General features: G+C 43.1%; 1 protein-coding gene across 1 annotated transcript in view; it reads left to right on the top strand.

Moving 5' to 3' along the window:
• Window positions 1-23,446, top strand: part of LOC126191162 (peptidyl-alpha-hydroxyglycine alpha-amidating lyase 2) — a 140,805-nt gene extending 117,359 nt beyond the window's left edge. The window contains exons 6-7 of the mRNA XM_049931934.1: window positions 6,926-7,035; window positions 23,330-23,446. Coding sequence (XP_049787891.1) covers window positions 6,926-7,035; window positions 23,330-23,446 — 227 coding nt within the window. The remainder of the gene's footprint in view (window positions 1-6,925; window positions 7,036-23,329) is intronic.
• The last annotated feature ends 3,954 nt before the right edge of the window (window positions 23,447-27,400 follow it).

Here is a 27,400-nt window from a genome sequence, read left to right on the forward strand (position 1 = left end):
CTAGGGAAAGCCTGAAGGAGACAGTGCCAGGGAGGGAGAGTGGGGGGGGGGGGATGGAAGAATAAAGTAAAGAGAAGGAGAATATGGAAGTGGGTGAGAGCCAGTGATAATGAGAGCCAGAGTATATGACAATGATGACAGCAGCAGTAAGAAGGAAGGAATGAAATATTAAGTAAGAGAGCAAGAGGGGTGACAGCGACAGTGAAAGGGGACTGTAGTAGTAGGACAGAATGAAGGGGACTGTGTCTGTGACACAGGAGACGACGACAATGAGTTGGGTTGAACGAATGAGTGAGAAAGGGCAATAGGGAATGGAAGAGTGTGAGCGACTTAGTTAGTGGAGCTTGTGGGAGTTTGAGTTGAGTTGCATGCTGAAAAAAGCTTGAATATGTTCGCACGCCATAAGTTTTGGGGAAAATTTTAAAGGTGCTGAGGAAGGTAGAATGAGGCAGCTGGTAACTTAAATCTCAGTCACAGTCTTTTAAATAAACAGGAACATATTCAATTGTTTTGTGCTGCGATAGGAGAATTTTTCCGTTGGTGGGACCATAATTTTACCCAGGTGCGTACCTCTTCGTCCGAAGGAAATCGATGGCCATGAATGTCACATAGGGAGAGATTGGGACTGTATGGAGGATGTGTAAGGGCTTTCCAGCGTAAAGCATGAGAACTGGAACTGTTATAACTAGGCCCTTGCATGTGTACCGTTAGAAAAGTTCTGGAAGACTTCGAGCAGCCGCACAAACAGAAAATGTTTATAGTCAAAGCACTCGATTCCGCACCGGGGCAACAGTTCGTGAAGGTTCCTCCCATTACTTCGTCCATACAGTGTATCCACATAACCTTGTTCATCATTGCAGCTCTCCTTCGTGTTGCCAGTGACTTTCATCGCCTCCCCTATAACTGTCTTTATCCACACAAGCTCCGTCTTATTCCGCCCATCCTTTGTTCGATGTGCGACACCCGTTCATTGTTCGCAGTGCTCTTGTGTCGTTTATTTATATGATATTGCCCTTCTTTGGATTTCAGAAGTGACCTGACGTCATGCGTAGCTGCTGACGGTATTGGAGCAGTCCGGCCCTCACTCCTGACCACTTCCGTCGAATCTTTCACACCCTCCGAGAGTTTAGCAACTTCCCCTTTCAGACCGAGACTTTCTCCAGTGCCAGTCAGTTTCAAGGCTTTGAATGTACCTTCTAATTCCTGAACAGCGACACGTTTTCCCGCAACTCTATCGTTTAGCGATCCTCCCTCCTCTGGATCTGCTCTACCGGATTCTTTCATGACCTCCTCTTTATCTTTCTTGCAGTTCTCCTTAATCTCATCTGAGTCGTACGGCTTGACTTCCTCGCGAATCTTCGTTTGCTCCGTTTCCATGGTACTTAATCGAGTCTCACACTTCTCGACACTGGTACCAAATTCAGCGATTAATTCGTCCCGAATTTGAACCTTCAGATTCTGAAATATTTCGCGGCGACCGCGCTGTAAGTTTTCAGTTCTTTCCACGATTCTCTCCCCCGTTTCACTACAGCCCTTCGCCGCTTCGCGACATTCTCACGCGGTCTCGTGACATTCTTCTGCCGTCCCTACGATTTTGGTTTTTACACCCTTATTCTGTTTCTGTATTACTTGTAACTCCTCATTTCAGCTTTCATTTATTTTACCCATGACGGCCATGAGACTTTTTAGTATCGCCGTTACTGATTCCCGCCCAAACAGACTCATTAAACTGTACGTCTTGTCCAAACATTTGAATCTCTAAAGCGACGACAACCCTGCTGCGAATTTGAGAAATGTTGTTTGTATTTTTGTCATCGGCAAGGAAAGCTACTTGGGAACGGTTTAAGTTTAACATGCACAAGCGTTGGTGAAATCTGGCTCTGGAGCTTCAAACAACATTTCGTGCTTGTAATTAGAATGAGTTGTTCCATGTTCTGTATTCACTTTAGAAAATGTGACTGTTCCACCCTCCATGGTCTCAAATCCTATATCTCGCGTTTCGTTTGCCATTGGTTCTTCTCTCACATGTAATTTATCCCTGCTAGAGCTCCTCTTGGGAGGAAGTATGTGAAGCCATTTTCAGATCCTATAGTACACAGATTCACCCTTACAAAACGACACACAAAAATTAGTTAAGAGAATTTTCAAAGCCCAGAGCAATACCTAATATTTATTAACTACTAAAGTACTTTGCGTGACTCACAAAAATATTAAAGTTCCAAGGTTACTAACAAATGATCGCAAGCTATATAAGATTCTCCCAGAAAACACGAAATATAACACTTGCACAATTTACCCCATGATAAACACATCAAGACAATGCAGCTTAATCAGCGATGTTCCAGCAACGCCACTGGACACACATGGAACTGCCGGACAAAGAGATCTGGAATATATTCATTAATCAGACATTCTGTTGTACCTGCCAGCTAATCAACCTTGCCGTTGGTGGGGAGGCTTGCGTGCCTCAGCGATACAGATAGCCGTACCGTAGGTGCAACCACAACGGAGGGGTATCTGTTGAGAGGCCAGACAAACGTATGGTTCCTGAAGAGGGGCAGCAGCCTTTTCAGTAGTTGCAAGGGCAACAGTCTGGATGATTGACTGATCTGGCCTTGTAACACTAACCAAAACGGCCTTGTTGTGCTGGTACTGCGAACGGCTGAAAGCAAGGGGAAACTACGGTCGTAATTTTTCCCGAGGGCATGCAGCTTTACTGTATGGTTAAATGGTGATGGCGTCCTCTTGGGTAATATATTCCGGAGGTAAAATAGTCCCCCATTCGGATCTCCGGCCGGGGACTACTCAGGAGGATGTCGTTATCAGGAGAAAGAAAACTGGCGTTCTACGGATCGGAGCGTGGAATGTCAGATCCCTTAATAGGGCAGGTACGTTAGAAAATTTAAAAAGGGAAATGGATAGGTTAAAGTTAGATATAGTGGGAATTAGTGAAGTTCGGTGGCAGGAGGAACAAGACTTTTGGTCATAAACACAAAATCAAATAGTGGTAATGCACTAGTAGGTTTAATAATGAATATGAAAATAGGAATGCGGGTAAGCTACTACAAACGCCATAGTGAACGCATTATTGTGGCAAAGCTAGATACGAAGCCCACGCCTACTACGGTAGTACAAGTTTATATGCCAACTAGCTCTGCAGATGACGAAGAAATTGCAGAAATGTATGATGAAGTAAAAGAAATTATTCAGATAGTGAAGGGAGACGAAAATTTAATAGTCATGAGTGACTGGAATTCGACAGTAGGAAAAGGGAGAGAAGGAAACGTAGTAGGTGAATATGGATTGGGGCTAAGAAATGAAAGAGGAAGCCGCCTAGTAGAATTTTGCACAGAGCACAACTTAATCATAGCTAAAACTTGGTTCAATAATCATAAAAGAAGACTGTATACATGGAAGAAGCCTGGAGACACTGACAGGTTTAAGATAGATTATATAATGGTAAGACTGAGATTTACGAACCACGTTTTAAATTGTAAGACACTTCCAGGGGCAGATGACCACAATCTATTGTTTATGATCTGTCGATTAAAACTGAAGAAACTGCAAAAAAGTGGGAATTTACGGAGATGGGACCTGGATAAACTGACTAAACCAGAGGCTGTACAGAGTTTCAGCATAAGGGAGAGCTTAAGGGAACAATTGACAGGAATGGAGGAAACAAACACAGTAGAAGAAGAATGGGTAGCTCTGAGGGATGAAGTAGTGAAGGCAGTAGAGGATCAAGTAGGTGAAAAGACGAGGGCTAGTAGAAATCCTTGGGTAACAGAAGAAATATTAAATTTAATTGATGAAAGGAGAAAATATAAAAATGCTGTAAATGAAGCAGGCAAAAAGGAATACAAACGTCTCAAAAATGACATCGACAGGAAGTGCAAAATGGCTAAGCAGGGATGACTAGAGGACAAATGTAAGGATGTAGAGGCTTATCTCACTAGGGGTAAGATAGATACTGCCTACAGGAAAATTAAAGAGACCTTTGGAGATAAGATAACCACTTGCATGAACATCGAGAGCTCAGATGGAAACCCAGTTCTAAGCAAAGAAGGGAAAGCAGAAAGGTGGAAGGAGTATATAGAGGCTCTATACAAGGGCGATGTACTTGAGGACAATATTATGGAAATGGACGAGGATGTAGATGAAGATGAAATGGGAGATACGATACTGCGTGAAGAGTTTGACAGAGAACTGAAAGACCGGAGTCGAAACAAGACTCCGGGAGTAGACAACATTCCATTAGAAATACTGGCGCCCTTGGGAGAGCCAGTCCTGACTAAACTCTACCATCTGGTGAGCAAGATGTATGAAACAGGCGAAATACCCTCAGATTTCAAGAAGAATATAATAATTCCAATCCCAAAGAAAGCAGGTGTTGACAGATGTGAAAATTACCGAACTATCAGTTTAATAAGTCACAGCTGCAAAATACCAACTCGAATTCTTTACAGACCAATGGAAAAACTAGTAGAATCCGACCTCGGGGAAGATCAGTTTGGATTCCGTAGAAATGTTGGAACACGTGAGGCAATACTGACCCTACAACTTATCTTAGAAGCTAGATTAAGGAAGGGCAAACCTACGTTTCTAGCAATTGTAGACTTAGAGAAAGCTTTTGAAAATGTTGACTGGAATACTCTCTTTCAAATTCTGAAGGTGGCAGGGGTAAATTACAGGGAGCGAAAGGCTATTTACAATTTGTACAGAAACCAGATGGCAGTTATAAGAGTCAAGGGACATGAAAGGGAAGCAGTGGTTGGGAAGGGAGTGAGACAGGGTTGTAGTCTCTCCCCGATGTTATTCAATCTGTATATTGAGCAATCAGTGAAGGAAACAAAAGAAAAATTCGGAGTAGGTATTAAAATCCATGGAGAAGAAGTAAAAACTTTGAGGTTCGATGATGAAATTGTAATTCTGTCAGAGACAGCAAAGGACTTGGAAGAGCAGTTGAACGGAATGGATAGTGTCTTGAAAGGAGGATATAAGGTGAACATCAACAAAAGCAAAACGAGGATAATGGAATGTAGCCGAATTAAGTCGGGTGATACTAGGGAATTAGATTAGGAAATGAGACACTCAAAGTAGTAAAGGAGTTTTGCTATTTGGGGAGCAAAATAACTGATGACGGTCGAAGTAGAGAGGATATAAAATGTAGACTGGCAATGGCAAGGAAAGCGTTTCTGAGGAAGAGAAATTTGTTAACATCGAGTATAGATTTAAGTGTCAGGAAGTCGTTTCTGAAAGTATTTGTATGGAGCGTAGCCATGTATGGAAGTGAAACATGGACGATGAATAGTTTGGACAAGAAGAGAATGGAAGCTTTTGAAATGTGGTGCTACAGAAGAATGCTGAAGATTAGTGGGTAGATCACATAACTAATGAGGAGGTACTGAATAGTATTGGGGAGAAGTTTGTGGCACAACTTGACTAGAAGAAGGGATCTGTGGGTAGGACATGTTCTGAGGCATTAAGGGATCACCAATTTAGTATCGGAGGGCAGCGGCGAGGGTAAAAATCGTAGAGGGAGACCAAGAGATGAATACACTAAGCATATTCAGAAGGATGTAGGTTGCGGTAGGTACTGGGAGATGAAGATTGCACAGGATAGAGTAGCTTGAGAGCTGCATCAAACCAGTCTCAGGACTGAAGGCCACAACAACACAACAACAGGCTAGGGGCGCCATTTACAACTCTTCTACAGTTTATTAATACCGGCGAACATGGAGGAAAGAAGGTATCTAAGTGAACAATCTTGGCAGCATTTTTATTATTTATAACATCTCTTGAGTGGTATGAAAGATCTGAACACGGTCAGATACACACAGTTTCTTGTGTTGTTGAAATCGTTAACTCGAAGTGTTAGAGACTGTTCTGTCAATTGAGGGTAAAATATTAGTTTTATTACATCTAAAAATTGAAGAATTGAATCGTACAATATTACACAGGATTTCTATATGAATTCGGGAAAAATATAATTAATAACCCAGTATCCTTATGGGACTATTTATGCAACACATCTAGATTCTCAGGCGTGAAGCGATCCAGCCGGAAAATGGCTGGGACCGTTTCATTCAACTGCCAGCTTGCTGATTATTGGCTTGAAGTAGAGTAATACGTAACACATAAACTATTAAACACAGTATTCAAAAGGTTTTCTCGACTGAAACGCTTTTTGAGTGGATTTCTTTCCCGTGTACATGACCATGTTGGACTTTGCAACAGTTTTCGTATTTGGAAAAACCTTACTTTTCCGGAGTAATACTTGTAATCTCGGAAAACGATGCAGCACACATAAGGCGAATACTGTCATATCAAAACAGAATAGGAAAAGGTTTTTAACATTGCTGTCAATCAGCGACTGTTGTATAATACAAAATTTTGAAAAACACAGCCCTCAGTTGCGAACACAATTAATTTGTAACCTAGGTTTCGGTGTCACAAGGGACACCTTCTTCGGTCAAAATTAAAACTAAATGTTACAGCATAACGTACCAAAAATACGAAAGCTGCTGTCATACCTGACAGCGTCAGATAGCCAGAATTAAAATAAAATGCAACAGAAGTGCAAGCCACTAGGGGCTGCCATGTGTCCTCTGCTACAGTCAACACAAAACTGTGTTATTCAAAATTTTGTAGAATGAGAAAACATGTTAAACTTGTATTACAAAGCAGAACAGAGACAATAATCTGAAAAGTGTTTTCAACGTACAACACACTCCCCTACACAGCTGCGGAGCAAATAGGAAGAAACTAATACTTTTGATGTCTACATTGTAACATCAAATGCTAGTAATTTCCTGAAACAGTTAACATTTAAAATAGTCCTCAGGATTAAGAGAGAACTGCGCGCTCTCTGTGTCAACTATTTCTCCTTAGGTTGTTGTTAACGGCCGCATTGTGATGTTCGTAGGTGGTCTGCTGTACGCAGTGAATGGGCCGACCTCTCCGCGGATACCAGTCCGGGGCTTCACCTTGGATACGGACAACGAGTCCGTCGTCGACCGCTGGGGAGCAGAAGAGGTGAGCATCGCGCCTCTCAAAGCAATCAGCGCGCTGTTGGCAGAATCACCGTGGAGACAACACACTGCAAAGAACTGTTACCATGCTTTATTTATCAGTCCCAAAAATATAGCTGTTCTGTTACCGTGAAATTAAGTGCTAGTCCTTCTTTACATGCACTGTCTGGCCACCTATTAGGAGCCATTAATATGAGGTACGTCCACCCTTCGCCTTTATGACGGCTTGAACTCTGCTGAGGACACTTTTAATGAGGCTCTCAATATCTGTGGAGGAAAGACAATCCATTTTTCCCCAAGAGCGGAAACCAGAGAGTAATATTACACACTCGGTTCTGTAGAGAAGTCGACGTTCTGACTCAAACCAGAGGTGTTCCATTGGGTTCGGGTCGGGACCCTAGAGATGCCTGTCCATTTCAGGAATCTTATTGTCCAAAAACCATTGCCTCACATGTCCACAGGGTGCGCCGTCTTGCTGATATAGCCATCGAACTATTCCTCTACTTGAAGCAGTACAGAATACTGTAAAATCCTTCCTCATTTATCATTTTGTTAAGCAGAGTAAGAAGACCCACCCTAATCATGGAAAACATTCCCATACGGTAATAGCACCTCCTCCATACATCACTACACATGGTAGTAGGTGACGTTTTCCAGGCCGTATACTGCCTCTCGTGACATCTAATGGTCAGTTTTGCATTACTGTACATAAGGTGTATGGATGCTTGTTATCCGATAGTGATTCACGCTTCAAATGGTTCAAATGGCTCTGAGGACTATGGGACTTAACATCTGAGGTCATCAGTCCCCTAGAATTTAGAACTACTTAAACCTAACTACCCTAAGGACATCACACACATCCATGCCCGGGGCAAGATTCGAACCTGCGACTGTATCGGTCGCGCGGTTCCAGACTTAAGCGCCTAGAACCGCCTGACCACACCGGCCGTCTCACGCTTCAATGCGCCAACTTTTCCCAACGGTGGATTGTAGAATTCTGCAGATTGGCCGTTTAGAGAAAGCCCGCTACATGATGGCTTTTCCGACAAGGTAAAGAGGATGAAGTCACTGGGAACCACGTCAGGAGATTACGTGGTTGATGGAAAATATGATAGCCCAAAAAAAGCAACAAGTGTGACTGCCCCTGTGCGGAATGAGCCGTGGCATTGTCCGCTCCCCGGAGAGCTCTCCACGACGCATCGTCTTGACAGTTTCCCGTAACACCGGAAGGAGGTTTGGGCATTGTCCTCCTGTGACGTTTTGTCCCTTATCAGCGTAACTGGTAGAACAACGTCATGGCAGTCCCAAACAACACTCAGAATCACCTTGCCCGACGATGGTTGGGTAATGGAGGCAGGTATTAAGGGTCCCAAAGCAGCACTAAGGACTGAGTCGACCTGGCGTATCTTGGACAATACTGCAGCCACAGTATCCAGAAAGGCAAGGAAGAATTCACGAGGCATCCAACCACAAGTCATCATGCTGCCATCCATGCTAGACCACATACTTTGCAGATGGAGAGAAAATATCTGATGTCGAAATAGCGTCCCAAGAATCCATTGCGTTGGTGCAAGTGATCATGGAAGTGTGGACTTTCAGAAGCAACAATGATGGGAGGAGTTACTTGCAATAGAGGAAGCACTGCTGACGTGCTGTTTGACGCAAAAGGAATCCAGCAGACTGTGGCTGTTGACCGGGGCTGTGTGGGAGCGGATGCAGCAGCGGAGACAACCATATCACAAGCTAAATACACCAACATAAATGAACAAACAGAGAACAAATTCTGTAGTATTTGTAGTAGATTAGTAGCCAGGCAACTGGTTAAAGGTTTAACGTAGTTTTGTAGTAGTAGAAGTAGTTGTAGTTTTAATTTTATATTTAATAAAGTGTGAGAAATAAATAATTAACACATAATTTATTACTACCCAAGGAAATGGGATTTGTATGGCCTATTTTAGCTTTTCAGATAATAGGCTGTAATTATGAAGAACAAAGAAATAAATGAATACCGCCCGATACGGCGTCAGCGTACCGAAGAGTCGTGGTCTCTCGTGGCTTCTCAGTATTCCCCGCGTTAATCGTTCCTCTCCTCCGCGTGGTAAAAGAACAACGTTGGGAGCCGTCCCTAAGCCGTAGTTTCAGACTGCGCACAGAAAACCCCATTTCGATTACAATACCGAAAGAGATGCGCATTCCAATTACGCATCTACTGCCTCCTATCAGGTTTCTTCAAGCTATTCAGGATTACAGTTAAAAAGACTGTCATGTCAATGTAACAATGTCAGCTTAAGCAAGAACAAACCGCTTTATTGCCACGTTAACAAATGCATGGAACACTGACTTGCAAAAACTGTGTAGTGGATCAGAAGAGGGTTGGGTATGTAGCCGCAATTATTTTTATCATTTAACCAATAACGCGATATGTCTTACAGGTAGCAATCAAAATTTGAAGTGTAATCTGAAATTTTGGAACATTCCGTCGATTCTTAGAGGAACACAAGCAAACTGAAACACACAATATTAACGTGCCACAGTAATATTTTGATTTGTTTACTGCCTTCCGGTTTTACATCATCTGACAACTTACGACTGAGCAGAGTTCACAAAACATCAGTGACAGCTTCTAACTGTACAAAGACAAGCTGTAGTTTCCCAAACATGTGTGAAGATCGTGCTCCTACTCCACAAACATAAATTGCATGCGGTGTTTCAGTTTGACATGGGTATAAAACGAAAAATATCACGTTGATACAGGGGAACATGACGCAAAATGGCCATTCTAAGGGACATTTAATTTTCACCAAACATGGTAACTGAAATACACTACTGGCCATTAAAATTGCTACACCAAGAAGAAATGCAGATGATAAACGGGTATTCATTGGACAGATATATTATACTAGAACTGACATGTGATTACATTTTCACGCAATTTTCGTGCATAGATCCTGAGAAAACAGTACGCAGAACAACCACCTCTGGCCTTAATAACGGCCTTGATACGCCTGGGCATTGAGTCAAACAGAGCTTGGATGGCGTGTACAGGTACAGCTGCCCATGCAGCTCCAACACGATACCACAGTTCATCAAGAGTACTGACTGGCGTATTGTGACGAGCCAGTTGCTCGGCGACCATTGACCAGACGTTTTTAATTGGTGAGAGATCTGGAGAATGTGCCGGCCAGGGTAGCAGTCGAACATTTTCTGTATCCAGAAAGGCCCGTACAGGACCTGCAACATGCGGTCGTGCAGTATCCTGTAGAAATGTAGGGTTTCGCAAGGATCGAATAAAGAGTAGAGCCACGGGTCGTAACACATCTGAAATGTAACGTCCACTGTTCAAACTGCCGTCAGTGCGAACAAGAGGTGACCGAGACGTGTAACCAGTGGCACCCCATACCATCACGCCGGGTGATACGCCAGTATGGCGATGACGAATACACGCTTCCAATGTGCGTTCACCGGGATGTCGCCAAACACGGATGCGACCATCATGATACTGTAAACAGAACCTGGATTGATCCGAAAAAACGACGTTTTGCCATTCGTGCACCCAGGTTCGTCGTTGAGTACACCATCACAGGCGCTCCTGTCTGTGATGCAGCGTCAAGGGTAACCGCAACCATGGTCTCCGAGCTGACAGTCCATGCTGCTGCAAACGTCGTCCAACTGTCCGTGCAGATGGTTGTTGTCTTGCAAACGTCCCCATCTGTTGACTCAGGGATCGAGACGTGGCTGCACGATCCGTTACAGCCATGCGGATAAGATGCCAGTCATCTCGACTGCTAGTGATAGGAGGCCGTTGGGATCCAGCACGGCGTTCCGTATTACCCTCCTGAACCCACCGATTCCATATTCTGCTAACAGTCATTGGATCTCGACCAACACGAGCAGCAATGTCGCGATACGATAAACTGCAAACGCGATAGGCTACAATCCGACATTTATCAAAGTCGGTAACGTGATGGTACGCATTTCTCCTCCTTACACGAGGCATCACAACGTTTCACCAGGCAACGCCGGTCAGCTGCTATTTGTGTATGAGAAATCGGTTGGAAGCTTTCCTCATGTCAGCACGTTGTAGGTGTCGCCACCGGCGCGAACCTCATGTGAATGCTCTGAAAAGCTAATCATTTGCATATCACAGCATTTTCTTCCTGTCGGTTAAATTTCGCGTCTGTAGCACGTCATCTTTGTGGTGCAGCAATGTGAATGGGCAATAGTGTAACTTTCACATATTGAATCCACACTACTCAACACAATTATTCTAAACCGTTTAATTGTCTCTAATTGCGACTCACAAGTTTGAAATTCGGCTCAAAGGTGCCTACAACCTTACTGTGTTACGGTACAAAAGCGTAGCACCCTGCAACGTCGCCATCGGGCTTGGCAACGCTTCAAACAGCAAGGTGTCAACACATGCAAAAGAAAGAGCCACATATCAGAAGCTCTTATGAGCTGTAAGGTGGGTTAATGATGTCGCATTGGCACCAAATCTCAGAACAATTCAGCCCACACCGTGGACGAGTCACAGTCTCTCTTACGCAAATTTCTCCCGTTCTTTTGACGTCTCTGCGATGGAGTTCAGAACTGCAACGCCCAGCTTTGAAATGACGCGATTTTCGTTTGAGTGGCCGCGGAAAACAATGCAGACACACCACCGCTGAGAAACAACACTAAAAGGCCTCGAAGACGGCGTAAAGGGCGTCAATCGAACCACCGCTTCCCATGGAACGTTTATTCCCGTATATTTCAATGTCGAAAGCAACGGAAAGATGTTCTTGACAAACTTTGACACTGCTAACATCCTCGGACTTTTCAGCCCTCCTCCAACGACATTGTGGGGCTGTATCTACATTGTAAATTATTGCACCCCTTTGGCGTGCAGCGCGACCGCAATGTTTGATCTCGTGTACAGTTTGGAACCATTGGGGACCATTTTAACGCATTCAACGAAATTTGAACGCGATCCGAAGCAGCAAAGGGTACCTATGCTTCTTCATCCCTCCTGTTTTCCACACTGCTAAAACGTGATGGCGCGGAGTGCAACATTAATATATGCACGGATAAAACGGCAAAGGGTCCCTCATAGACCCCAGGTCGCCAACACCGTCGGTGTTACCGACACAACTTTGCTGAGCCCGTTAAGATATACTTTCGGAAACTTCGAGACCAAATCAGCCTGAAGGTTAGGCAACCCCTTCGACACCTCATGAGTGTGGTTTCCCTTCCTGAAAAGTGTATGGAATATAAAGGCCAAAACAATGCATGAAGTGAATACTGGCTCAGAATGCTGTGGTCTCCGGACAAAAATGCACACATCAAAAAAACTTGTTCATCACCCCGGTTCCCAGGAGTCCTGAAGATAGACGTTGACTGTGGATATTGCACCACCGACACAGTCCCTGTCACTGTTCAGAAATGTCACTAAACCCGCTGCGGCTGGTCCCGGCGGAGGTTCGTGTCCTCCCTCGGCCATGGGTGCGTGTGTCTTTCCTTAGGATGATTTAGGTTATGTAGTGTTAAGCTTAGGGACTGATGACCTTAGCAGTTAAGTCCCATAAGATTTCACACACATTTGAACATTTTGAACTAAGCCCGCCCAAAGATGTAAACAACCAGGCATGAGCAGCGCCTATTAGACGGAGGGGATCCGACAGCCGATCAGTTGCAGTCATTCCACCAGGAAGGAGGTTCACTGCTCGTGCTGTCTGAAGTTCAACCATGTCTAGACGGTCAATACCGCCCTTGGATCGCGTCGGCATTGTTACGTTGTGCCAGGCAGGGGTCTCAACAAGAGAAGTGTCAAAGCGTCTCGGAGTTTACCAAAGCGATGATGTTCGGACATGGAGGGGATACAGAGAGGGGGGACTGTCGATGACATACCACGCTCAGGCCACCCAAGGGCTACTACGGCAGTGGATGATCGCTGCCTACGCATTGTTGCTCGGAGGAACCCTGACAGCGACGTCGCCGTGTTGAATAATGCTTTTCGTGCAGCCACAGGACGTCATGCTACGACTCAAACTGTGCGCCGTAGGCTCCATGATGCGCAACTTCACTCCCGACGTCCGTGGCGAGGTCCATCTTTGCATCCACGACACCAAGCAGAGCGGTACAGATTGGCCCAACAACATGCCGAATGGACCGCTCAGGATTGGCATCATGTTCTCTTCACCGATGAGTGTCGCATATACTTTCAACCAGACAATCGTCAGAGACGTGTTTGGAGGCAACCCGGTCAGGCTGAGCGCATTAGACACACTGTCCAGCGAGTGCAGCAAGGTGGAGGTTCCCAGCTGTTTTGGGGTGGCATTATGTGGGGTCGATGTACAGCGCTGGTGGTCATGGAAGGCGCCGTGACGGCTGTACGATACGTGAATGCCATCCTCCGACCACTAGTGCAACCATATCGGCAGCATATTGGCGAGGCATTCGTCTCCATGGACAATTCGCGCCCCCATCGTCAACATCTCACATTTTGTGAATGACATCGCTCGACTAGAGTGGCCAGCATGTTCTCCAGATATGAACCCTATCGAACATGCTTGGGAAGGATTGAAAAGGGCTGTTTATGGACAACGTGGCCCACCAACCACTCTGAGGTATCAACGCCGAATTGCCGTTGAGGAGTGGGACAATCTGGACCCACAGTGCTTTGATGAGCTTGTGTCTAGTATGCCATGACGAATACAGGCCAGCATCAACGCAACTGGATGTACTTCTGGTTATTTGAGGTGCCGGTGTGCACAGCAATCTGGACCACCACCTCTGAAGGTCTCGCTGTATGGCGGTACAACATACAATGTGTGGTTTTTATGTGCAATAAAAAGGGCGGAAATGATGTGTATGTTGATCCTTATTCCAATTTTCTGTACAGGTTCCGGAACTCTCGGAACCGAGGTGATGCAAAACTTTTTTGATGTGTGTATAAAGATTGGTGAATGTGATATACAGGTAAAAGCGGGAGGGCAAAGGGAAGGAAGAAGGCAGTATGATGTGGGGATTGGGAAAGAGTTACACAATTTGCAACAAGCTTATATCTTACAGTCAGAAAATTATTAACTGGCTGCTGCTAGTTTAGGAGAGGTAAACAATAAAACTCTGCTTCGTCATCAACGATTACGTCAGAATTGTGTGACTGTTGTTTATTGATAGCCAGAATTTCCACTAACGTCAATTTTCTGCCTTTATTTGTTCTTTCGAAACAACAAATTCAATATCACATGAATGGCCTTCAGAGTATGCTCAATAAAGATGGAATAATTCTTTTTTGTCTCTAAGTACCTTGATGTTCATTCTGTCTAGTAGTTATAGCCCTACTTTATTGGCTTACACACAATCGCGGGATATCATAAGAATTCCTCTCTGTCCTAAAGGTGGATTAAAAAGAATGTAGACAACAGTATTCCCAGTGTAGGTAGCAGGTGTATATTGTCAGTTAAGGTTACTGTGTGCAAAATCTTTAACTACTTTTAGTTTCTTTTTTAAAATCTGATGTTTGTGGAATGGACAGAAGGCAGTGCACTTTGGAGCGGAGTCTTTATCTTTGTGTGTTACAGGATGTTCGGAACTGATAGGTATGTTTGTGGAAGTTACTTCTCTTTATGTCTTAAAGAAATGTTATCTGTACTAATATCAACGGTAAGGTCTAAGAAACTGAACGAGTACAATGTAAAATAAGGCTTATTTATGTATACCGCCATTGTGTGTATTTCAATAAGTTTATGACAGTTTATCAGTTTGTGTATCGTTTAGAGACTTTAACTAACACTTATGTAATACAGTATTTATAGGTCAGAAATCAATGGGTTTGGGGGACTTATATCTTTAGAGTCTAAAACATTCAGTACGTCATTACATAATACTTCTTGCTTTGTAATCACGTCACACTGAAACTTTGCAGTTTGTGTTTTTCGTGTGGAAGAACAATCATGTATCTTCGAAAATGAATCTTTGTGCAACTAGAAGGTTTCACTGATCTTATGTGAACTGACTGTTCAATTGTATGTTGTCGGTTGATGGCCTAGAACGCTGAAAGATAATTCACAACAGAATACAAAATAAATATCATTGCAGAACAGCATCTAAAAAATTTACAAAAACTTGATTTTGGAGAACTCTCATTCCGAAGACGAATATTTAGTTATACAACGGTAAGATGTGTAATATAGTTCGTAAAGATGTGTTTTTAGTAATAACTTTGTGTTTCATTTGAAACATTCGTTGCTTTTACGAAGCCAATTTGTTTTGCTAATGAGTAATTAATTGACATACTACTCATTTAGAGACGCAGTTAACCAAAGAGGGAGTAAGAATGTTGAAAAATATTGCAGGTTAATTTCCGGATTAGTCCTGGACAATTCGTTCCGACGCAATAGACACTGTGTAAAGACTTCGTCAGCTTTTAGTTTGTGCTGCGAGGATATGTATTCCAAGCAGTAGATTCAGCAATTTCACGAACGCCATACTTTCAATAATTTCCAGCGTCCTTCCTGACAAACCTAATATGTGTGGACAGTGACTTCACTGGAGTCAGTGCAAATCCTCAGAGTAATAATCAGTAGCCGATGTCAGGATCATGAGATGCAAATTTCCCAAATCAGGAACGTTTATCAAAATGATTTACTAAGCTACGGTTTGTTTAACTACAGGACCGATGCTGAAAGAAAATCTGTCACCAAAGAAGCCGTCACAGCAGATGTCTGAAAATAAATAGTAAAAAAATTAAATAACCTAAGACTTACAGATACTATCCCGTTACGAGCATACTGTTTTATGTCTAAAGCAAAACGGAACTGTCCGTTCGTATACTACTTTACTCAGTTTATCGTAATCGTTTTCTTTCATTCTTGTATCTTATCAATAGTTATCTTCATATTTGTCGGTAAGGTATTTTTCGAAGTTGGAGCTTACTCTTCCTTACTGGATGTATCATTTGTATGAGAAAATTTTATTTGTCATATGTTTTTTTAACGAAAAAAAACCAGTTATCGAATGCAATAGTGAATTCCCCCTTATCACGACATATCATAGTTTATAATAATATCATAGCAGATTTAGTGCCAAGTGCCTGGTCGCGTGCTGGTTGTACTATTTGTTTCTGCTTCGAAACATAGAATTATTCAGTGGGCTAGATAGTTTCAGGTGCGTGTAAAAAATGTTTATACTGAGGTAAGGTATTATATGATTATATGTATGGAAAGCGCTTCTCAAGAAGTTTCTTGTGTGATTGTCACATACGTTCAGTGTGTGAATCAGTCACAAGCCATACATCCAGTCTATAGTCCAATTCAGCCCAGGTTGATCCCAGTGGGTCCACATCGATGGCAGTCACAGCTGGCCTGATACGTCCTCGTAACTCAAGGACCTCGTGAGCAAGTGAAGGTTTGAAAAGAGTGTATTTGATGTAAGCCCACCGGTAGAAACCACACCGCGTCAGGGCCGGCCAACGTGGAGGCCATACCTGTAACTGAATATTGCCAGCTGATGCACAACAGATCACTGACATGGTATCTGTTTCCGAGAACTCGTGAACGTTGAAGTAGAGCACCAAACTGTTGAAAAATATATCGCTTTTCTCCTACACTTGTGGCACGAGCCACATGTGAATCATGTCCTCCTAAGGATGTCCATTGATCGTCGCCTCCGCAGATAAGATGTGTCCTTACTGTACACTTTTTGCCGTGATAAAGCGCAAACACATTATCCTTTGGAGATCCACGTACATGTTCCCCAACAACGTCGAGAGTCTCTGCCCCTCATATTCTCACGTTGAGTCAGTTTACTTCGCCGTTCAGGTGAAATGTAGATTCATCGCTGAAAATCAACCTGCCGGTGAAATCACCCTTTTCCATTAGCCACTACATATCAATGCAAAACAGTTTCCTCAAACTTTTTCACGCAGTTTGTAATGACTTGGGTAAACTGAATACCATACAGTTTAACTTTCAGACGTTTTCGCCACACTCTTCAACCAGCTGCTTATGTAATTACTAGTTCGGGACTGCCACGAGACAGTGACTTGTTTGGACCTCTAAGGAAGGTTTTCTTGATCCTTTCAACCTGTTCCTCAGATGCTGATGGCTGTCCACAGCTTTTACCTTTACCAGGAAATCCTCTCTGTTTAAAATTTTGAAGCCATTCGGAAATGGATTGTGTGGGAGGTGAAGAATTGTCATATGTGGTCCTGAATTTTCGATGCACTGCGTTTGCGGATAAGCTCTTGCAGCACTCCATCATGAAAATGTTTTCTCCGTTGGTCTGGCAGCCGTGTTGTTGGAGATCACTGAAAAAAGCAGCTTCTTGAGGTGGCGTTCCCGTACATATAATCATATAATACTATACCTCAGTACAAACTTCTTTTATAGTCTAGATAAGTTTGAATAATTCTGTACTATCCGACCGTTTCTGGTATGTGTTTGTATGGGGGTATGTCAATTATTATCCGCAAAGTAGTTATAAAATTTTATTGTAATCAAATGGGAAACTTACAAGAACATCATTTTTCGACATAGTCTCCTTGCGTTTCAACGCACTTGGTCCATCGTTGTACAAGCTTCCTGATGCCCTCGTAAAAGACGCTTCTCTGTTGAGCCGCGTGCCAGGACTGCGCCGCTTCTTTCACTGCTTCGTCCGAGGCAAATCGACGGCCCTTTAATGCCTGCTTGAGTGGAGCAAACAAGTGATAGTCAGAAGGGGGCAAGATCGGGACTATATGGAGGATGACCCAGTACTTCAAATTTGAGTTTCTGGAGCGTTTCAACAGTGTGGGCAGCAAGCAGTATGCGGACGGGCACTGTCGTTCAACACAACACCTTTTGACAGCAATCCTCGGCATTTGCTTCGAATCGCAGGCTTTAGCCTGGCAGTAAGCATCTCACTGTAACGTACACTGTTTATTGTTGTGCCCCTTTCCCCATAATGTTACAGTACTGGACCTTGTGCGTCCCAAAAACCGTAAGCATCAGTTTTCCTGCGGGTGGTTGGGTCTTGAACTTTTTCTTGCACGGCGAATTTGGATGTTTCCATTCCTTACTCTGCCGTTTGCTCTCCGGCTCGTAATGATGGATCCATGTTTCGTCACCAGTAATGATCCTGTCTAAGAAGTTGTCCCCTTCGTTACCATAGCGATCAAAATATTTTTTGCAATTGTCCAAGTTCGTTTGTTTATGCAACTGTGTGATTGTTTTGGGACGCATCTTGCACAGACTTTATGAAACCTAAGTCTCTTGTGGATGATTTCGTAGGCAGAACCGTGACTAATTTACAGACGCTGAGCCACTTCGTCAATAGTTAATCGTCTGTCCAAGAGAATCATTTCACGTGAACGCTCAGTGGTTTCTTCGTTTGTGGCGTAAACAGTCGTCCGGTTCGTTAACAGTGCGTAACACTTGTGCGACCATTTCGGAATTTTTCAATCCACTCCTAGACACTCCGTGGTGGCAAAACACTGTTACCGTATGTACCGAAAGTCTTCGATGAATTTCCGCCCCTGATACGCTTTCCGACCACAAAAAACGGATCACTGCACGTTGCTCTTCTTTGCTGCTAATAGACAGCGGGGCAGCCTTGATTAACAGCACGGCAGCGATAACGAAACTAACCTTGTAGCTTGAAAATTGCAAATAAACAAAGTATACGTCATCAACGTAAAACGACAGTACTACCAAAATAAACAAAAATGTAACTAAATTGCGGATAGTAATTGACTTAGCCTCATACTTTAATGAAGTGAATAACTTGTAGTTCAACATCTGACGCCTTCAGAATTCGATGAAAACTAGCATCGAGATTTTGAAAATAAGAAGCTGAACTCACTGTTTCCACTTCTCTTGGTGTTTCTTCGCTCCGTTACGCGAAGCGCTGTTGGTTTCTCCTCTCACGCCTTGCGGCAGGCAACACGGCAAACCTCTGAGCGACGCAGAGGGGCCTTCATAGAAACCTCAGGCCGCTGGTTTGGTGTAGTTCGCAAAAATACTTGTTCTGTAAATAATCCACATACATAAATATTATAAAAATGCATGCATGTATGCATGTATCTACAACATTTACTCATAAATTGTTGGATCGATTTTAACCAAAGTTAGTACACAAATCACTTGCTACTTGGACGGAAGCGCTTTTAAGGGTTAGAATCATCTACCTTTCAAAGAAGAGGGGGGTGGGGTGGAAAATGAACATAGCACTCCGCACGCAAATAGGTGGACTATACTCATCCATTACTTGAGAATGAGAACACTTAGCGGGTAGCAACTGTACATATAACTTCACACCTTTACGAAAATTTATCTCGTTGACACCCCCCACAAAATGACGAAAGGTAAAACGTTTGTCGCTAACGACATTTTCAAAGTTCATGCAGTAATATTGCACGTCAGGCACTAAGTTTTCATTTATTACTTCTTAACTATTGGCTCTATTCGCAGCACATTTTGCAGACAGTATTCCTATATAGCATTGAACGTAAGTTCAGGAAAAATGAAGCCATTAACACAGAGATGCGTGAAAAACTAATGCGTAATGCGTGAAGTTTTATTTTATTGCTTCTTTGTCACTAACTCTATTCGCAAAACTATTAAAGGCAGTATGCAGACACACACCGCTGAATGTGCTTGCACATAGTTCAGGAATATTATGTCATAAACATTCAGATGCGTGTAAGTGAAACTGTCGGTCGAAATTCGCTGGAGATACAGGTGCAATAAGTATACAAATATGTGTTAAGTAAGAAAATATATGTGAAACTATCAGTTTAATAAGTCACAACTGCAAAATACTAACGCGAATTCTTTACAGACGAATGGAAAAACTGGTAGAAGCCGACCTCGGGGAAGATCAGTTTGGATTCCGTAGAAATATTGGAACACGTGAGGCAATAGTGACCTTACGACTTATCTTAGAAGAAAGATTAAGGAAAGGCAAACCTACGTTTCTAGCATTTGTAGACTTAGAGAAAGCTTTTGACAATGTTGACTGGAATACTCTCTTTCAAATTCTGAAGGTGGTAGGGGTAAAATACAGGTAGCGAAAGGCTATTTACAATTTGTACAGAAAGCAGATGGCAGTTATAAGAATCGAGGGACATGAAAGGGAAGCAGTGGTTGGGAAGGAAGTGAGACAGGGTTGTAGCCTCTCCCCGATGCTATTCAATCTGTATATTGAGCAAGCAGTAAAGGAAACAAAAGAAAAGTTCGGAGTAGGTGTTAAAATCCATGGAGAAGAAATAAAAACTTTGAGGTTCGCCGATGACATTGTAATTCTGTCAGAGACAGCAAAGGACTTGGAAGAGCAGTTGAACGGAATGGACAGTGTCTTGAAAGGAGGGTATAAGATGAACATCAACAAAAGCAAAACGAGGATAATGGAATACATTCGAATTAAGTCGGGTGATGCTGAGGGAATTAGATTAGGAAATGAGACACTTAAAGTAGTAAAGGAGTTTTGCTATTTGGGGAGCAAAAAACTGATGATGGTCGAAGTAGAGAGGATATAAAATGTAGACTGGCAATGGCAAGGAAAGCGTTTCTGAAGAAGAGAACTTTGTTAACATCGAGTATAGATTTAAGTGTCAGGAAATCGTTTCTGAAAGTATTTGTATGGAGCGTAGCCATGTGTGAAAGTGAAACGTAGACGATAAATAGTTTAGACAAGAAGAGAATAGGAGCTTTCGAAATGTGGTGCTACAGAAGAATGCTGAAGGGTAGATCACATAACTAATGAGGAGATATTGAATAGGATTGGGGAGAAGAGAAGTTTGTGGCACAATCTGACTACAAGAAGAGATCGGTTGGTAGGACATGTTCTGAGGCATCAAGGGATCACCAATTTAGTATCGGAGGGCAGCGTGGAGGGTAAAAATCGTAGAGGGAGACCAAGAGATGATTACACTAACCAGATTGAGAAGGATGTAAGCTGCAGTAGGTACTGGGAGATGAAGAAGCTTGCACAGGATAGAGTAGCATGGAGAGCTGCATCAAACCAGTCTCAGGACTGAAGACCACAACAACAACAACGATGTGAAAGACATGTCACATTTGCGTTCACGGGCGAGGCCGCGCATGAAAAGCTGATCCTAAGCCCGTGGATAGATTACACTAATTTTGATACATAAATTACTTGCCATGTGGAAAGAAACACTGTGGTTTTAAGAAGCGCCAACTTCCTATTGCGATTGGGGTACTAACTGGAGAGACAAGCAGGGAGGAAGAGATGGACAAACAGCGAGAGAGAAGGAGTATATGGACACAGATAGATTGGGGGAGGAGATAGAGACAGGGGGAGGGGAAATGGACGGAGAAAGGGGAAAAGAGCAGATTGACAGAGACAAGGGGAAGGAGGAGAAACGAAAAAGTAGGTGGACAGAGAGAGGGGAGGAGGAGGAGGCAGACAGTGAGAGACCAGAGTAGGAGATAGACAGAGAAAGAGGTTACTAGGGGATGGACAAAAGAGGGGTGAGATGGAGATATAGGGGGTGAGGAGGAGAGAGATGGGGAGGGAGGAGATGGATTTTAGAGGGGCGATGAACAGAGAGGGGGGCAAGGAGAAATTGGAATAATAGAATTTGGAATTAAGACATACCCGGGCAACGCTGGGTACCCAACTAGTTAAACATAAAGTTTGTTGCAGACGAGGGTTCACCTCCGAAACTGTTCATATGATCAACACAGAAATATAGAGGGTGAGCAATAATAAAACAAAAAACTGCAAGGACGAACTACGAACTAGAAATGGAGCGAAAGAAGGTCCTATGAACGTGTCCGGAAATGGATCGTTGCCGCGGTAGATGGTTCTGACTAAAGGTCCTCTGACCACATGCAGTGTGTTCCTTTATTGTAGACTGTGAGATATGACGCAGCGTGCTGTAAGCGGCAGAATCGTCCGGTATTCGTGTCGGGAACAAGCCGAGATGGTGTTTGTGTACGGCCAAGCAGATGGGAACGGTCGAGAGACAACACGGCTGTACCAAAACAAGTACCCTCACAGACAAAAACCACAACCTCTCGAGCCCTTTTCGAGGGTTTGTGTAATCACGGGTCCTTTCAGGGAAGCGGCTTGAAATGTTGTGTGGCGTGGATGGTGTCTGTGAGGGTACTACACTACTGACCGTTAAAATTGCTACACCACGAAGATGAAGTGCTACAGCCGTGAAATTTAACCGACAGGAAGAAGATGCTGTGGTATGCAAATGATTAGCTTTTCAGAGCATTCACACAAGGTTGGCACCGGTGGCGACACCTACAACGTGCTGACACGAGGAAAGTTTCCAACCGATTTCTCATACACAAACAGCAGTTGACCGGCGTTGCCTGATGAAACGTTGTTGTGATGAATCGTGTAGGGAGGAGAAATGCGTACTATCACGTTTCAGACTTTGATAAAGGTCGGATTGTAGCCTATCGCGATTGCGGTTTATCGAATCGCGACATTCCTGCTCGCGTTGGTCGAGATCTAATGACTGTTAGCAGAATATGGAATTGGTGGGTTCAGGAGGGTAATACGGAACGCCGTGCTGGACCCCAACGGCCTCGTATTACTAGCAGTCGATATGACATGGCTGTAACGGATCGTGCAGCCACGTCTCGATCCCTGAGTCAATAGATGAAATAGATGAAAGACAAAAACCATCTGCACGAACAGTTCGACGACGTTTGCAGCAGCATGGATTATCTGCTCGGAGACCATGGCTGCGGTTACCCTTGACACTGTCTCAGGACTGAAGACCACAACAACAACAACAATGCACGACCGCATGTTGCAGGTCCTGTATGGGCCTTTCTGGATACAGAAAATGTTCGACTGCTGCCCTGGCCAGCACATTCTCCAGATCTCTCACCAACTGAAAACGTCTGGTCAGTGGTGGCCAAGCAACTGGCTCGTCACAATACGCCAGTCACTACTCTTGATGATCTGTGGTATCGTGTTGAAGCTGCATGGGCAGCTGTACCTGTACACGCCATCCGAGCTCTGACTCAATGCCCAGGCATATCAAGGCCGTTATTACGGCGAGTTGGTTGTTCTGGGTACAGATTTCTCAGGATTGCGTGAAAATGTAGTCACATGTCAGTTCTAGTATAATATATTTGTCCAATGAATACCCGTTTATCGTCTGAATTTCTTCTCGGTGTAGCAGTTTTAATGGCCAGTAGTGTATTAACGTTCACCTTATATGTAACCATTCTGCAGTGTAGAGAGAGTTTCCCTTTCGTCAGTGTCGCATGAATTCTTAAGCTTCCTACGTTCTTCACTCGTTAGATGGCGACAGAGTTTCCCTGTATGCTTTCTCTCTGTGCTTGCAGGGCCTGGAGACGCCGCACGCTCTGGCGGCCTGCCCCAACGGCAGCGCCCTCTACCTCAGCGAGCTGTCGCCGCCACGCGTCTGGAAGTTCGACCTGCGGCCGCTGCCGCACTTCTAGCTGCCATCTGCCCGCGTCCCCACCCCCGTCTCTGCCTCCCACCGCCCAACACCTCGACCCTTCAGCGGCCAGCTTAAAACTCCACCACTCTCACAACTTCTCCTCACTCGATAGGCCGGCTACAACCGGACGTGACCAACTGCAATGCACAAAATACCTGTAACGTTTCGGGAAAATACCGTCAACAGTAACTCTTTTCCTAAGATTTCGTCCCTATTAATACACAAAAGTTTCATAAAATGGTGCTCATCCTCAGGGGAAAGATTCGGGTTTCTTATATGGCGTATTGCTGACGAAATTATTTCTCGTTATCAGTCGAATAACACCGACAACTCGAAGCAAAATTTCGCCACCTTTCCTACTATTCATCTTCGGGAGTGCTGTAAATTTCGTCTGCACATGCCGGGTAGATAACTTCTCGAATTGTTACTTCAAGCTGACGGTGTTATTTACTGGTAAACCAAAACTTCTTCCCAGTGATCTACTAAGAATGCGTGCATTCTACTACGATGTAGTCGTTAGCGATTTGATGTTAGAATCCTGTGTCTTCTTTTGGTTACACAAATTTGGAAAAAAACACACGTTGGATGTAACAGCAGCAAATAACTGCCATTTGAACACGCAGTGCTTTCCTTTGAGTAGGAAACCACCCAAAAGTGAGCGAAAGCTTCTGTCGAAGTAATATCAAAATTGAGTAATCCTCCGAAATACGGACGGAAAATGACCTCGTTTTAGAGAACAAACTGAAAGTTTGTGTCAGTACCACTGGCTGTGACTTTCGACTGGGTGTCGCAGTCGCAAGATAAAACGCAGGATTTTATAATTTATCGATTCGACACGTCACCGTATACGGAATCATGTGTTACAGGGAGAACTAAGTACTGTTTTTAAGAGGTATGTATTTGTTACAACAACGTGAATGCAAAATTGATCAATATCAACCAGGTTCCACACCACATGGATCTTGCCCAGAATAAATTTTAGTTATGAAACTAATTCAGAGGTTACTAAAAAATTTACAGTAAGAAACTAGTCTGTATCTTCGTAGATTTCAAAGATGACTCAATGGGCTGTAAGCCTCTCCTCCAGATTCTGAAGTAACAAGGTCTGGAAACCAAAACCACGGCAGTTATTAGTCAAACACTAAACAGCACAAAAATCTAAGGTGAAATACAGAGCAGAAATTTCGGAACATTATGAAGTTAAAACTGGAGTGAGACAGGGTCATGGGCTCTCCCCATTACTTTAACTGTGTCTTAGAAACAGTTGTGCAAGAGCGGAGATAACTGAAATCAGAGCTTAAAAATGACGAACCAATCAAATCATAAAGAACCAGTAGTAGGAAATAACTCAAAAACCAATACAAATTCTTAAAGAAACAGCAGATAGAGTAGGGGTCCAAACACAATTGGAAAAAACAAAAGCTATATCTAGCGACTACCTGCAATCCAAAATTCTAAGTATCAAATATAAGAAAAAGGAGAGAGTTTCTCTGCTCAAATACTTAGACGAAACTATCCAGGAAATCGGTCTGAGAAATAATGGTAATGAAATTCGTTGTCAGAAATGGAAACACCTTTCAGGCTTACAAAAGTAAAAAAAGAAAAAATAGCTTTTCAGAATACATCAAGCTGAGGCACTACAACACAGTCATCAAACCAGATTGTCTATATGGGGATGAAACACAGATTTTCAACACAAAGAGAGACACAAAGAAAGAGAAGACGAAAAGTCATCAGGAAAATATTAGGATCCAATGACACCGAAGAAAGAACACATTTTACACAAGTTTTAGGTAGTATTAACAGTTCAAAATTGTACTAAACTGGGCATTTGTGATAGTTGAGTTCACAATGGGCACAAGACAAAAGTAAAAGAGACCAAGAAAATGACCAAGAACTTAAACTTTACGAATGGATTGAAATAGAATTATGACGTATCTGCAGTCCTTTTCAACTTAGCACCACGTAGTCTGATACAAAAAGTATACAAGGAGAGCAATAGTGATGAAATTGTTTCAGAGATGTGCAATTGTGACAATAGATATAAACACCCTTAAAGAAATGTACGGAATGATGGAAGCAGAAGGAGCAAAAATTGATTTTACGGTAAACGAAAACAAGACCAAATAGACGGTATTGTCCAATTCTAAGGCAAGAAGAACACCACATGATCTGAAGGCCTCTACTGATTGTTTTAAAGCTGCCAGCTGCTTCCATTATTTAGGTGTCCTCTTAACCAGCGATAATAATATGAGCCAATGTATTAGAGAAAGGATACAAAGAGGCAGCCTATTATGCAAACTTACAGGTATTCAGAATTCCTTAACTTCAAAATCAACCAAGTTTAGAATATACTATTCCTTTGTGCGACCAGTTGTTATATATGGGTCAGAAATGTAGACGATGATAGAAGCAGAAATGAATAACCTACGGGCATGTGAAAGGAAAGTTCTGCGCGAAATTTTTGGGCCTATGAGAGAGGCAGAGAGTTGGAGAATACCCTACAATCACGAAATACAAGAGCTTATACAACAGAAAGATATAGTGAAAATTGATAAAACTCAAAGAATACCCTGTTTATGACATATGGAGAGGATGACAGATGAGAGAATGCCGATATGAATAATGAAAGGCAGATTGTATTCCAACAGAAGGAAGGGCCGACCAAGAGCTAGATGGCTGGACAGTGTGTTGGCTGACGTCAGAAAGGTGGAAATTCTACGATGGGAGAGAAAAGCAGAAAACAGAGCTGTATCGAGGAAGACTGTTGAGGAAGCCGAGACCCATCATGGGTTGTAGGGCCAAAGAAGAAGAAGAAGAATTAGGAAGAAGAAGAAGAAGAAGAAGAAGAAGAAGAAGAAGAAGAGTAAGAAGAAGAAGAATTAGAAGAAGAGTAAGAAGAAGAAGAATTAGAAGAAGAGGAGGAGGAAGAAGAAGAAGAAACACGCAAACTAAGAGTAAATAAAGACATTAAAAAATAAACCAACATTTATTCGAGTACGAAAATAAAACCCCAAGTTCTGGGGGCATATTAAAGGACTGGAGAGAACGCTATGAAACCTGCAGTGAAGCTGAAATTGAAATAATAAAATGGTTTGACGTATTAAAAGAAGATCTGAAGGAAGCAGAAATAACGTAATTTGATATACTACACAGAAAACATTTTAGACAGAAAATTCACACTGGCAGTTGGTTTAGCAGAAAACCCGAAGAAGAGTGTAACAGTTTGGTCCGACGAGCGGAAAAGAGCCCATTCTGAGAGAATAAAAGCAATGTGGGCACAAGGAGTAGCTAAAACAAAACCCTGAAAATGCCTCTTGTTGTGCATCGCGTGATCTATCGAACGTGGATAATATATAGTCCCAAAATCGTAACATTGTGCGGGAAAAGAAAATTATAAAGATAACGCCACGTAAAGCGCCGGGCCCAAAATCAACTAGCGGAATTGCCGCGATTATAGTCAACGATATCATTTTCGTGCAAGCCACATGGCTTCTGGCAAACCTGACTCAAGAGCCACTGTGGATTGTGTTGTTGGTGAATGGAGATCCATCGCAACCTATCCGGCACATCTCATGGCGGCAGAGGCCCACATTTGGATCCGGTCTGACAACACATACAATAATTAATGTTAGTATACTAAACACGATTGTCGCGTCCGTGAAAATAAATATGTCACTACAAACACTATCCTCTTCTTCGACTTTCTAAAATTACGAAAGAAAATCACAGATACGACCAGGAAATAGCAATTACAATTACAAAATCTGAACTTAATCAACGAAGATACGAAACAACTGAGTAACAGAAATTCATGAAGGCCTAAAATAAACTGCCTTACTAACAGAAATAATTCAGGATAGAATAAAAATCAGGGCAACAGTTAAGAATCACAGTTTTTCTAAGACATATCTTGTGTGTGTGTGTGTGTGTGTGTGTGTGTTTGTGGGTA

Source organism: Schistocerca cancellata, chromosome 6 (assembly GCF_023864275.1).
Source record: "Schistocerca cancellata isolate TAMUIC-IGC-003103 chromosome 6, iqSchCanc2.1, whole genome shotgun sequence".
Taxonomy (NCBI): Eukaryota; Metazoa; Arthropoda; class Insecta; order Orthoptera; family Acrididae; genus Schistocerca; species Schistocerca cancellata.